Genomic DNA, 12,991 nt, shown 5'->3' with positions numbered 1-12,991 from the left:
TGCCGGGGGCAAGATCCTGTTCGCGAGAACCTCTGGGTACCGGCACGGGGTCGTAGTGCAGTGCGCCAACCACTGCGCCACCGCTCCCCAGTGGTCAACACACACACACAGAGTATGGGAGGCAGGGCGCGACCGCTCGGGTTAATCACCGTTTATTGTTGCTGACAGAATCACGGGGTCCGGAGGGGGAGGAGTGTGGGGGATACGGGGGAGGGGGGTACCCTGCTGGTGCCCCCCCCCCCTCCATACCCCTCCTCCCCTGCCCCCCGCCCCTCCCCTCCGGGAACTCCGCGGAAGCTCTAGCTCTCTAACAGTCGAGCGTGCGTGGATGTCTGATATAAACACTGAGCAGCGCGGAGCTTCGTGATGGATGAGACAGAAGCAGACGACGAATCGCGGCGGTGGCTTCTCGTCTCTCTCTCGAGTTCGCGGTGCGTTCGAGTGCAAGGCGGGCGGCGTCGCTGAGACCGCACGAAAGGCGAGGTCCGGGGAACTTACAAAGATTTCTACAGCGGGGATTTTCCTCCCGCCGCCGCCTCCTCCTCGTGCAGGGAGGGAAGGCGGAGGGCGCAAGGAGACGAATGTTCGCGTCTAAACAAAGACGTGATCTCGGCTCCCTCTGCAGCCTCGGCGGCGGCCAGCCCTCCATCCTCCTCCCTCTCGCTCTCTCCATCCTCCTCCTCCTCCCTCTGGCTCTCCCTCCTCCCATAAACAGCTCCTGGCAGCTCACAGAGCCTTCCTTCCTCCCTACACCCACCCCCCGCCGCCTCCCTTAAAAGCCCCCAGTGAGAGGGGGTCACGCATCGGCAACGGGCGGCGCTGAGCACACGTCCCCACCGAGCCCCGACCCCGGGGATGCCACTGTCACGAATTCCGAGTGACGAGGCGACGATACAATCGCGTTCCCTTTCGTCTCGTACGGGAGCCCCCCCCCCCCGCCACTACCACCCACGCCGCTCGGCTCCCCGCGCGTGGGGAGCCCCCCGGTGGCTCTCGCTGCGTCTCTCTGGGGGGGGGGGGGGTCCGCGCTCGCCCGCACCAGTGAAGCACCGCAGGTGCGCGAGTCGCCGCCGTCTGGGAGTCCAATGTCGATGACTTCGCTACGCGGCGACAGCGTGGAGGGCGCAGCGTGGAGGGGGCGCAGCGTGGAGGGGGCAGCGTGGAGGGGGCAGCGCGGAGGGGGCAGCGGAGGGAGTTTGCATCGCGGCTTCTGCACCCTGCCCGGCCTCCCCCGCCCCTTCTCATCCCATACCCACAGCCCCCACCCCGCACCCATCTCCCCCTGCAGCCTGTCGCTACCCGAGTGACGTCACCTGCGAGTTTTATGAATGGGGACGATCTCTAATCCCCCCGCCCCCCCCCTTGAGAGACGGCGCCGTTAACCCCCCACCCCCTAACCCCCACCCCCTAACCCCCCCCCCCGCCACTGCCCCCCACGGAGGGTGCCGCTAACAATAGCGCGACTTTGGTTGAAATCCGCGCGGAATGCGCGGGGCCCACGCGGAGCTACGCTCGGGTGGGGAGGGAGGGAGGGAGGGAGGGGGCCGGGGGTGGGGGGAGAGGCAAGGGAAGGACGGAGCAAGGGCGGGGGGAGGAGGGAGGAGCGATGACGGGAGCAAGCGAGTGGGAAGATTGGGGGAACGGAGAAGGGAGCAGGAGGTGATCAGAGGAGGGTGCAGGAGGAGGGATGAGGGGAGGGTAGCAGGAGGAGGGATGAGGGGAGGGTAGCAGGAGGAGGGATGAGGGGAGGGTAGCAGGAGGAGGGATGAGGGGAGGGTAGCAGGAGGAGGGATGAGGGGAGGGTGCAGGAGGAGGGATGAGGGGAGGGTAGCAGGAGGAGGGATGAGGGGAGGGTAGCAGGAGGAGGGATGAGGGGAGGGTAGCAGGAGGAGGGATGAGGGGAGGGTAGCAGGAGGAGGGATGAGGGGAGGGTAGCAGGAGGAGGGATGAGGGGAGGGTAGCAGGAGGAGGGATGAGGGGAGGGTAGCAGGAGGAGGGATGAGGGGAGGGTAGCAGGACTGTGGGAAGAGACGGGGGGTGGGGTGGGAGGCAGTCGGAAGTGGCAGAATGGTGACAAGAGGAGGCAGAAGGAGAGAGGGGAGGGGGTCATGGTGGGGGCAGGGGGGAAGCAAGGAGGAGGGTGCCAGGAGGGAGCAGCAGGCAACTCGAGCCTGGGCGCTGCCCCTCCCTCCCTGCCCACTGCCCCCGCCCCTCCCTCCCTGCCCACTGGAATGTTCACGCTCAACGCTCTGATGCTGCTCGGGCCCCACCCCGTGGCAAGCGACGCGGCCCCCTTCGCCGCCCAGGCGCCTCGGGGTCACAGGGACCCGGGGACTCGGGGTCACAAGGACTCGGGTCACAGGGACTCGACTACTCGGGGTCTCATCGCCTGGCATCACTGGGTTCCCAATTGGCACATATTTGTTCGAGTAATAAGCACGGTTTAATCAAAGAAAGAACTTGAGAACATGGACAACACAAAACGCTCCCTTAAAGAACAGGGATTGGCCAAACGTCCCAATGCAGGACCCTCCTTAGATCGAGTCTTGGGAGCCGGGCGAGGCTCTCTCGAGGAGAAGGCGACACGCCACTGTGACGCCGCTCATCGCCGCCCGCTCACGTCGAGGGTCAGCGAAAGGCCTCGCAGGGTGTCCCATCTGCATCGCCAGCGTGGGAGACGATTGTTGCGATGTGACGTCACGCACCGCGACGACGTCCGGCGCAGCTCGCGGAGAGCGTCGGGGAACTCGCGCGTCAGCGCCGAGTCGGCCGTGTCGCGAGCCGCGGCGAACGCGACGATTTTGCTGGAGCCCCGTCGTCGAAACCGCGGAAGCAATCCGCCGCTCCGGCGCGGACGCGGCCACCGAGAGAGGGCCGCCCTCGTCCGCTCAAACCGGCGGCGACCCGTGGCCGCACGCGCCAAGCTTCCCGGCGCTCGGGTCGCCGTGGACGTTGGGAGACGATCGACGGGACGGGAGGGTCGGGGGACGCCAACGAATCGTTTCAGTGTCGGGGGTCGGCTCGTCAGGGAAGCCGTGGCCAACGAGCGGGGGGCGAACGCCGACTTGGTCTGTACAACGGAGCGATTTCCCCCGCGTCCGATTGGAAGCTCGGCGATTGCGCAACGCTCTCGCACCTCGCTCGAAAGGCCCCCCCCCCCTCCGACCTCGCGCCCTCCGCGGCCCGTCGCTGCGACTGATCCAGATGCCCGCGCCCTCGTCGCGCGCAACCGCCACCGCGCGTCGTTCACTCCGTTTTGAAAGCGCGAGGAAATGTACGGCGGGGACACGACGCGGCGGAAACCGTCGGCCCGCACGGCGAATGCGGGCGCCATGCCCACCTCACCACCCCAGTTGGTCGCCCCCAACATGACCTCTCGTCCCTGGCGGCCCTGCTCGGTGGGGTCCTCCTCCGGATTGGGGACGGTGGATCACTCGGGGCCACCGTGGCCTGAGCCCCACGCACCCAGCACCGCCGACTAGTCCTGCGCGAATCCATCGCCTTGCTCGGGGGAAGTGGTTGGGGGGGGGGGGCACCTCCACTGCCGTATTCCGCGTGGGGTGCGGCTACAGTACATTCTCTACTCGTAATCTCATCGCGCGGATTATACACACACACATATATATATATATTAGCTTGAAAACTGTACCCGGCTAGCGTTTCTATGACAACATGCAGATGCGCTGCGTGTTGGTAATGAGTGAGGCGGTTCCTCTGCCAAGTGCCGCCTCCCCCCTCCCCCGAAAGCTGCCCGACCCCCCCACCCTCGCCCCGCCCCCCGCCCCCCATCCCGCCGTTGCCTCCGAGTCGCGGGCTCCGGGTCTAGGGTCCCGAGGTCGAGCGAGCGAGCGCGCTCCAACGGACAAGCAAAGCCGCGTATGTACACGCGGCGCCCCCCGCGCGAAGGAGCCGCGGCCGGTCCTCCTCCGGTCTTCAGAGGTCGCAGGCGTGCGGGACGCTCCGCAGTTCGGCCCGGCAGGGGAACGCGGCGGCGGCCGCGGCGGCGACGGCGGCGACCCCCGCAAGGTCGTGCGGCACCGCGCCGCCGTCGCGCGCGAGCGCCTCGCTCTGCGCCCGCGCCATCTGCTCCCTGATCTCGGCCGCCACGGCCAGCTCCAGCAGCTTGTTCTCGGGGTCGTCCTCCACGGCGTCGAGCGACGGGGGGGCGCGGCGGCCCGCGGCGGCGGCGATGACGGCGACGGGGGCGGCGGCGGCGACGCGTCCCACGCAGAACGGCGCGCGGTGTCCGTCCGCGACGACGCCGGAGACGTCGACCCTGCCGGGGTCGCGGGGCACAGGCGACCTCCGCCACCTCCGCGACCTCGGCGACCTGGACGACCTCGGGGACCTCGATGGCCGCGCGAAGAACCGTCCGCTCTCTGCTGCGGCGCAGGCTCGGCCGCCCGCGCCTCTGGAAGCGGCGGAATCGGCCGCGGGTCGGCCCCGGCGCGTCGCCCTCGCGCCGATCCGGCAGGGGCTCGCGTCCCACGCCCGGCCTCGGCTCCGCTTCCTGCTGCGCGACGGCGAACGCCCGCTCCTGCTGCTGCTCCAGCTGCTGCTGGTGCTGCTGCATTTGCAGGTGCCTCCGACCGACGAACTCGGCCCGCGCGCCTCTCCCTCCCGCCGCCTTCCCTCCCCGCACCCCCCGGCGCCGCCTGCAGCCCCGGCCCCTGCCCCCGCGGCCCCCATGCCCCCCCCTGGAGCGGGGGCCTCCGCCGCGGCGCCCCCGCCCCCCCCGCCCGACCCCAGGCCCCGGCGCCCCCGCCGGAGCGTCCCCACCGGGCCCCGCGCCTTCCGCGTGCTGCATCGGGTCCCGGATCCAGCGCAGCTGTCCGTGCTTGAACGCGAAGCGCGTGTCGCCAAACCAGCGCACGATGTCGGAGCGCGGCAGCCCCGAGCGCAGCGACAGCTCCAGGTACTCGTCGGACGACGGCCACTGCGTGACCCTGAAGAAGCTCTTGAGCACCGACAGCTGCTCCTTGGTCTTCTTGGGTCGCGAGTACGGCTTCTTTCCCCGCCCGGCGCCCTTCTTCAGCTTCAGCAGCTTAACCTTCTGCTGCTGGTACCGCCGCTTGCTGGGAGAGGGGCCCGCGGCGTTCGCGCTCACGGCGGCGGTAGCTGCCAACGTCGGCGGCTTGGCATCGAGCGGCGACGGAGCGGCTGGGTCGTCCGGGGTGCGCGGCGCCGGAGACTCCTTGCGCTCGAGGCGGATGCGCACCTTGTTGCAGTAGGAGTTGAGCCCGGCCTTGTAGTCGGACGTAGCGGAAATTCTAAACTTCTTCTTGGTCCCGTTTTCAAAGCCGCCGAAGTAGACGCGGGGGACGGCGCCGTGTGGCGCCGGTTCGGCCACCGGCCCCGCCGCGCGCTTCACCCCGTGCTGCTTCGAGCCGCCACCGGGCTCCGAGGCCCTGCAGCGGTCGCGCTCCCGGTCTCCCTCTCCAGCCCCGGCCCCCGCGTCGACCCGTGAGCAGCTGGGGCCCTCGGGTCCGTCGGGCGGCGCACGCGTGTCGATCCGGGCGCCGCCGCCCCCCCGCCAGGTGGCGCAGTGCGCCCCGGCGTCCGCCCCGACGTCGTGTCGGCAGGGCGCCGCGTCCGAGCCGTTGGGCCGTGCCGCCTCGTGCGCCGCGGCCCCCGCGACGACGCTCACGGGGGCCGGCCCCGGGTTGTCCGCCGCCTCGGCGGCGCCGCCCAGACGGGCGAGCTGACCCTCGGCGCCGGCATCGATCCTGCCGGCCTCCGGCTCGCGATTCGCTTCTCCCACGAACGGCTCACGCGACGCCGACGCTCCTGCCGCCGTCGCCGCCGCCGTCGCCGCCGCCGACGCGGCCGCCATCGCTGCTCGATCCTCCTCCTCCTCCTGGAGGAGCTTGAGGTGCTCCTGGGCCCGGGCGGCCCAGTTGAGCGAGTCCACGATGCTGAGCGACGGGTGGGCCGTGACAAAGTCGTCCTGGCGCAACGCGCGCAATCCCGCGGCCGCGGCGGCGCCGGCGGCGCCACCGTCGTACACCATGGGGCACATGGTGGGCAGGTTGCGGCTGAAGAAGCGCGTGCCGGGGCAGCGCAGGTTGCGGTAGTGGTAGCGGCTGTCGCTGAACCACTTCTTCACCTCCGACTTGGTGAGGCCCGTGCGCTCCATGATCCTGCGCAGCTCCGCCTCGTCGGGGTGCTGCTCGAGGGCGAAGCTCGCCTTCAGCTGCGCCAGCTGCTCCTTGCTCTTCTTGTGCTTGCGGCTGCGCTTGGCCACCGGCAGCCACAGCGGCGACATGAGCAGCGGGCTCAGGTTGGGCGCCGACGCCGAGCCCGCGCCGGGTGCCGGCTCGGGCCCCCGCGACGACGACGTCGAGGACGGGGCCAGCGGTGCGGCGCCCGCGCCGGGCGGCGGCGCCGTGGCCGGGGAGGCCCCCCCGTCCGACGGCGACGCCCACGCCCCGGCGGCGCCGGGCGGCGCCGGGGTCGCCGCGTCCGTCCCCTCCGCGCGGACGTTCGACAGCTGCGACGCGACGGGCAGCAACTTGGGCGCGATCGCCGAAAACTGCTTGGAGGCCTCGCGGCTCCGGCACTCCTCGTCGGTGCCGTACGGCCCCTTGCCGCAGCTCGGGCGCCTGGGACTCCCGGCGCCGGCGTCGAAGCCGTCGCACGGTCGCTTGTGGGGCGGCGTCCTCCGGGGCTTGTGGGCGCAGTCCCTGGAGGCGCTCGGTGGCCGGGCGAGCGCCGCGCGAGCGCCCGCCCCGAACTTTCCCGCTGCCTCCTCCCCGTCACCGCCGGTCTCCTCGTGCTGCTCCGACGCCGCGCGCTTGAACACGATGCCCCCCGCGCCGACATCGTGGTTGCTGATGGTGCTGGTGCTGGTGCTGCAGCTGGTGCCGCCGCCGCCGCCGTTATTGTTGATGATCTGATTGATGATCTGGTAGGTGACGCTGTGCGGCACGAGCTGCGGGCCCTGCTGCGCCTGCTGCGCCTGCGCGGGGATGACGATGGGGCTGGGCAGCACCGCAATGACGGGCGCGGAAGCGCCGCCCGGCTGCCCTCCCAGCACGCCGCCGGCGCCCAGGTGGCCCAGGCTCAGGCCGAACGCGCCCGCGGTGCCGCCGCCAAACAGCCCCGCGCCCAGCGCCGCGATGGCGTTGGCGATCAGCTGCCGCCGCGCCTCCTCGATCTCCTCTGGGGACCAGCTGATGCCGCTCTGCACGCGCCGCGCCGCGAACCAGCTGCGGATGCGCTCCTCGGAGAAGGGCGTCACGGACGCCAGCCACGACACATCGCCCTGGGAGGGGTACGGGAAGCGCGCGAACGCCGTCGCCAGGTGCGGGTTCGCGTCCATCGCCGGGTCGGGGTCCACCACGCTCAGGATGGACACCACGGAGCCCAGGCCACCGCCGAGCGCCGCCGGCGACAGCCTCTGCACGGCGTGCGACTGCTGCCCGTGCCCGCCGTAGGGCGAGGCCGCGGCGTGCAGCGCCACCTGCTGCTGCAAGTTCTGCTGCGGACCCTGCACGATGTGGTGCAGCACCGGGTTGAAGATCTGGAAGGCTGCCGGCTGGGTCACGTTGAGCGCCAGCGCGCCCTTGGAGAGGCCGGCGTCGGGAGCGTAGAGGTCGCTCAGCCGCACCGCCTGGCCCAGCCCCACGCCGGCCGGCAGCACGGCCAGCGTCTTCTGCGACCCGTCCGAGTCCGCCGCCGACGCGGCCTTCGCCTGCTGCGCCGTCGCGTGGCACTCGAGCGGTCCGGCGCGACCCTGCGCCCCCGCCGCGTCGCCCTCGTCCGCCGCCGACCTGAACCGGCGGCCGTCCGAGCGTCCGTTGTCGCCGTCGCAGATGGACAGCGGCTGGCCCTTGGCGGGCCTCGCGGGGCTCTGCTCCAGGATGGTCTGGTCCTGTCGCTTTATGACGCGCAGGCGCATGCTGTTGAGCGACGGGTGGTGCCGCGAGTTGTGCTCGGCGAAGGCGCCCTGGCGCGCTGTGCGGAAGTCGCACGCGCGGCAGATGTACACGGGGTTCACCACGACGTTGGGGTGCGCCGTGTCCACGTGGCACGTGAACAGGCCGAAGTCCTGCGTCGCCAGGTGGCAGTGCTTGCACTCGTAGCGGCCGCCCGCCGAGCCGCGCGACTGCGGCGGTGGCGCGGGAGACGGCGCCGACGTCGCGCGGCACCGCCCCCGCACGCTGAGATCCTGCGGGCGGTCCTCGTCATCCTCGTCAAGCTCGTCCTCCTCGTCGTCGTCGTCGTAGTCGCGGCGGCCGTCCCCGCGGCGGCGGGAGTCATCGCCGTAGCGGTCGCCGGCGCGCGACGGGGGCGGCGCCAGCATCGGCGGCGGGGAGGAGGAGGCGGCGCGGCCGAGCTGCTGCTGCTGCTGGGCCCGCTGAGCGGCCACGGCCGACGAGAAGCTGATCCACGTGGCGGCGGCCGCCTTGAGCGCCGAGTCCTGGTGCAGCGCGCCCGACGGGAGGTTGAGGAACGCCGGCGCCGGCGTGAGCCGCTGCTCGCTCGTCATCGCCGCCGCTGTGCGATTGCCGGCGCGCTCACGGCACGGGGCGCCGCCTAAATGCTCCTGCTGGTCCTACCGCTGCTGCTGACGATGCTGCCGATGCCGTACTCCATGTGGGCGGGTGGTGCAGCCGCACAGCGGGACCGGCCGTGGGATGCAGGCGCGGTGCCGGACGCTAGCGGTGAAGGCCACGGTGCGCGGCACGAAGAAGCATCCCGGTCTCACCTGCGACACGATACACGACGTGGCGCACGACACAACATTACAGAACGCAACACACGAGAAATAAAATAATCAGACAACACGCCTACTCTAGGCGCGTCTGTCACCCCGCGTGGACCTCTGCACTCCCAGCAGGCCGAGCGGCCGGAGGGAGCAAGCGGCGTGGAGCGGGCGCCGCACAGGACGAGCGACTCCACGGCCGTCTCCTGCCTCCAAACTCATAGCCACCTAACCACGCTCCGTTAGCCGCGTAACCACACACATTCACCTAACCACGCTCCATTAGTCACGTAACCACACACATTCACCTAACCACACTCCGTAACCACACACATTCACCTAACCACGCTCCGTTAGCCACGTAACCACACACATTCACCTAACCACACTCCGTAACCACACACATTCACCTAACCACGCTCCGTAACCACACACATTCACCTAACCACGCTCCGTTAGCCACGTAACCACACACATTCACCTAACCATGCTCCGTTAGTCACTTAACCACACACCTTCACCTAACCACGCTCCGTTAGTCACTTAACCACACACATTCACCTAACCACGCTCCGTTAGTCACGTAACCACACACATTCACCTAACCACGCTCCGTTAGTCAGGTAACCACACGCCTTCACGTAACCACACTCCGTTAGCCACATAACCACACACATTCACCTAACCATGCTCCGTTAGTCACTTAACCACACACCTTCACCTAACCACGCTCCGTTAGTCACTTAACCACACACCTTCACCTAACCACGCTCCGTTAGTCACTTAACCACACACATTCACCTAACCACGCTCCGTTAGTCACTTAACCACACACCTTCACCTAACCACGCTCCGTTAGTCACTTAACCACACACATTCACCTAACCACGCTCCGTTAGTCACTTAACCACACACCTTCACCTAACCACGCTCCGTTAGTCACTTAACCACACACATTCACCTAACCACGCTCCGTTAGTCACTTAACCACACACCTTCACCTAACCACGCTCCGTTAGTCACTTAACCACAGACATTCACCTAACCATGCTCCGTTAGTCACTTAACCACACACCTTCACCTAACCACGCTCCGTTAGTCACTTAACCACACACATTCACCTAACCACGCTCCGTTAGTCACGTAACCACACACATTCACCTAACCACGCTCCGTTAGTCAGGTAACCACACGCCTTCACGTAACCACACTCCGTTAGCCACGTAACCACACACATTCACCTAACCATGCTCCGTTAGCCACGTAACCACACACATTCACCTAACCACGCTCCGTTAGCCACGTAACCACACACATTCACCTAACCACACTCCGTAACCACACACATTCACCTAACCACGCTCCGTTAGCCACGTAACCACACACATTCACCTAACCATGCTCCGTTAGTCACTTAACCACACACCTTCACCTAACCACGCTCCGTTAGTCACTTAACCACACACATTCACCTAACCACACTCCGTTAGCCACGTAACCACACACATTCACCTAACCACGCTCCGTTAGTCAGGTAACCACACGCCTTCACGTAACCACACTCCGTTAGCCACATAACCGAATGCCTTTACTTCACCGCACGCCCAGCAGGACTTCTCCTTCCTCACCATCACCGCTGCTCCTTCCCCCCAACGGACTCCCCCTGAGGGCGGCCAATTAAACGGTACCCCCACCCCCCGGTGGCCGCCACCGGCACCGCCGCGGTCACCACGAACTCCCGGCACGGGCACGGCGAGCTCCCGGCACGGGCACGGCGAGCGAGGTCGCCGGGTTGAGCCGGAGAGGCGCCGCTCGCGGTTTTGTCGTCCGGTCACATCCTCCCCTCGTCGGTTACCGTGGGCACAAAATCCGCGTCGTCGTGAACGCAACCGACGCGGCCGTCCGGCACTCGACGGCGCGAACATCGACGATCCCTCACCGATGAAATTGGCCCGGCAGCTGCGGTCGCGAGCGGCGACGCAATTAAAACGCGCGTTTAATAAATTACCTGCGACCCGGAATCCAGCGCGATCGGCGGAGCGGCGCCGTCACCCCGAGCGACCGCTGGCGCGCGGGCCCGCGCACGTGTACACGCGCGGACACGCACAATCGTCCGCGTAGGAACAGCGAGCGCGCGTAGAAACAGCGAGCGTGCGTAGAAACAGCGAGCGCGCATGCCTGGGCAGCGCGCTGCGTAATGGACCCTGGCGGCTGCGTCCTTCCAACTGCCCCCCCACCCCCCCCCCTCTCCCTCTCTCCCTCCACCCCCGCACCCCCGCCCCGGTCCTGGCCGTGCCGCCGTGTTTACGCCTTTGGCTGCGGCGCGGCTCAGCTCCAGATTAACCCCTCCCCGCACCACGTGCACACGCGGGCGGCGAAGGCGGCGGGCCCCAGCCACGGCAACCGCCGAAGCCGGGCGACGTCAGGAGGACGTCGCCCACGTCGCCCAAACTGGACGTCAAACTGACCGCGCGACCTCCGCCGCCGCCGCCGCCGCTGCCATGGCCGCTCTCTCCGTCTCCGCGGCCCGCAGCGGCCAGGGTCGTCCGGCGGCCCGGCGACTTGCGCCATCGTCACGGGGCCTCGCCTAGTTTGCCTGCTGGGTCGACTGCTCTCCGGCCCGGCCGGAAGCATGTGGCACAAAGACAAAGATGCCCCCCGACTCCCCCCGTGTAGCCTACACAGACTGTTGGGGCAAGTGCTCTTAGCGAGCGGTCTGTGAAGGCCGGCGTGGCGCACCAGGGACCGATGGTAGTGGCGTCGACTCTTGGCCCCACCGAGGGCGGCACTTCCCTCCGATCCCCGTGATTATTATCAAGATGCATTATTATCAAAATCAATAATCCATCGCGATCAATCAGTCAGCGGAGATGTTACGATAGTGACGCCCGCCCAGCACCCGCACGCGAACCGATTTCATCGTCGCTCCATCTCCGTGGTGGACGCGGGTCCCAAACGCGTTGCTCCCAGTCCCCGTCCTCGTCGACCGTCATCCCGCTCTTCTGGCCGTCATGCCACGTCTGGCATTCGCGGAGCGGGAAATGTTACCAATAACGAGCGCGTGTCCTCCAGTCCACGTGCCCCTCCTCCTGTCCATCGTCAACGTGCGATACCCACTCGGCGCATGCCGGCACCCTCATTAAGGCACCGAGGTAGAACCGCCCATGCTGCTGCTGCCGCAGCAGGTGTGTTGCGCGTGACGTGCGCCCCCCCCCGCACTCGCGTCGTCACACGCCGTTTGCATCGATTCGCGTCACTCAACGAGCGATTGAATCGACGCGCGCGCTGGCAGAAACCCACTTGCCCTTACCGCCCAGCGGGGCTTGGAAGGTTTGCACAAATTCTCCGCGCGATCCACCAACCCTTGCCTCTCGAGTGCTCTGGATCACCACTGCCCTGCACCTCCATCAACATCGCCATGGCCATTTCCCCCGTGAACCGTCTGGCCGCCGCGTTTGAACCATCTTTCGGTGAACTTGATTTTTCAACGCCAAACACGTGACGGCGATTATATAATGAGATAATAAATCGGTATGCGGCGAAAGGGCTTAATAATGTGGAGCATATCACTGTAAGCTGGTAACGTTTCAGGCAACAGCCCTACTTCCAAGCGAATCCCTTTTAAGGCCACGGTGTCATCGACGAAGGCGCCGACACTTTGTTGCGTGCTTGTGCTGCACCCATTGCCGATGCCGCGCTGGCAAATTATTTTGGCGGCAGGGTTCGACTGCCGACTCGGGGCGGGCATCCGACTGTGCGGGATTCGTACTCCCCCCACCGTGTCCTCTACGGTTTTTCCCGCGGGTTCTCCGGTTTCCTCCAATAGCAAAAAAATATATTCAAAAAACGCTCGCTCGCGGAGCCGTTGGCGGAGCGTGAACTCCCGAGTGTGGCGGAGAGGGCCCTGCGCCATTTGCTCTCCGTGCACGGCGCTCGATGCCGGACTCAAAAAACACCACGACGGCCGCGGACGCCGGCGTCGCCGTCGTCCCCGCCGCATGGGATCCGCTCGGCGGGCAGCGGCGAGCCAGAAAATGTATACGCACCCTGGCACACCGCAGCCAGTATATGTCTCAATATGACCGTGGCGACTGGCGCGAACACTAGCCACGTGCCGGATGCTCCAGTCGAACGTCGACATAGAAAATATTTTGGTGAGAAATGAATTCTCGAGCATCATCGTGTTGAAGCGCACTCTGTGTTGGGTAAACTGAGCGCGTGTGCGCGTGCGCGTGTCGGTCTGGCCAACAGCCCTCGGCAGCCGTCAAACGCAAGCACACACGC

The 12,991-nt window shown here is 67.3% G+C and overlaps 1 protein-coding gene across 6 annotated transcripts in view; it reads right to left on the bottom strand.

Moving 5' to 3' along the window:
* Positions 1-3,629: 3,629 nt before the first annotated feature.
* The window catches only part of LOC133340243 (uncharacterized), a 35,492-nt gene continuing 26,130 nt past the window's right edge, over positions 3,630-12,991 (bottom strand). For 5 of the 6 annotated variants that reach the window (XM_061548278.1, XM_061548280.1, XM_061548279.1 and 2 more), the window contains one exon: positions 3,630-8,710. In XM_061548278.1, coding sequence (XP_061404262.1) covers positions 3,632-8,491 — 4,860 coding nt within the window. In that variant the 5' untranslated portion in view covers positions 8,492-8,710 and the 3' untranslated portion in view covers positions 3,630-3,631. Of the gene's footprint in view, positions 8,711-12,753; positions 12,797-12,991 lie in introns of those variants that run through there. The other variant, XM_061548283.1, reaches the window with a different exon arrangement.

Source organism: Lethenteron reissneri, chromosome 9 (genome assembly GCF_015708825.2).
Source record: "Lethenteron reissneri isolate LAM-NWPU_2019-01 chromosome 9, ASM1570882v1, whole genome shotgun sequence".
NCBI classification, from domain to species: domain Eukaryota; kingdom Metazoa; phylum Chordata; class Hyperoartia; order Petromyzontiformes; family Petromyzontidae; genus Lethenteron; species Lethenteron reissneri.
This window is presented reverse-complemented; position numbering and strand designations above follow the sequence as displayed.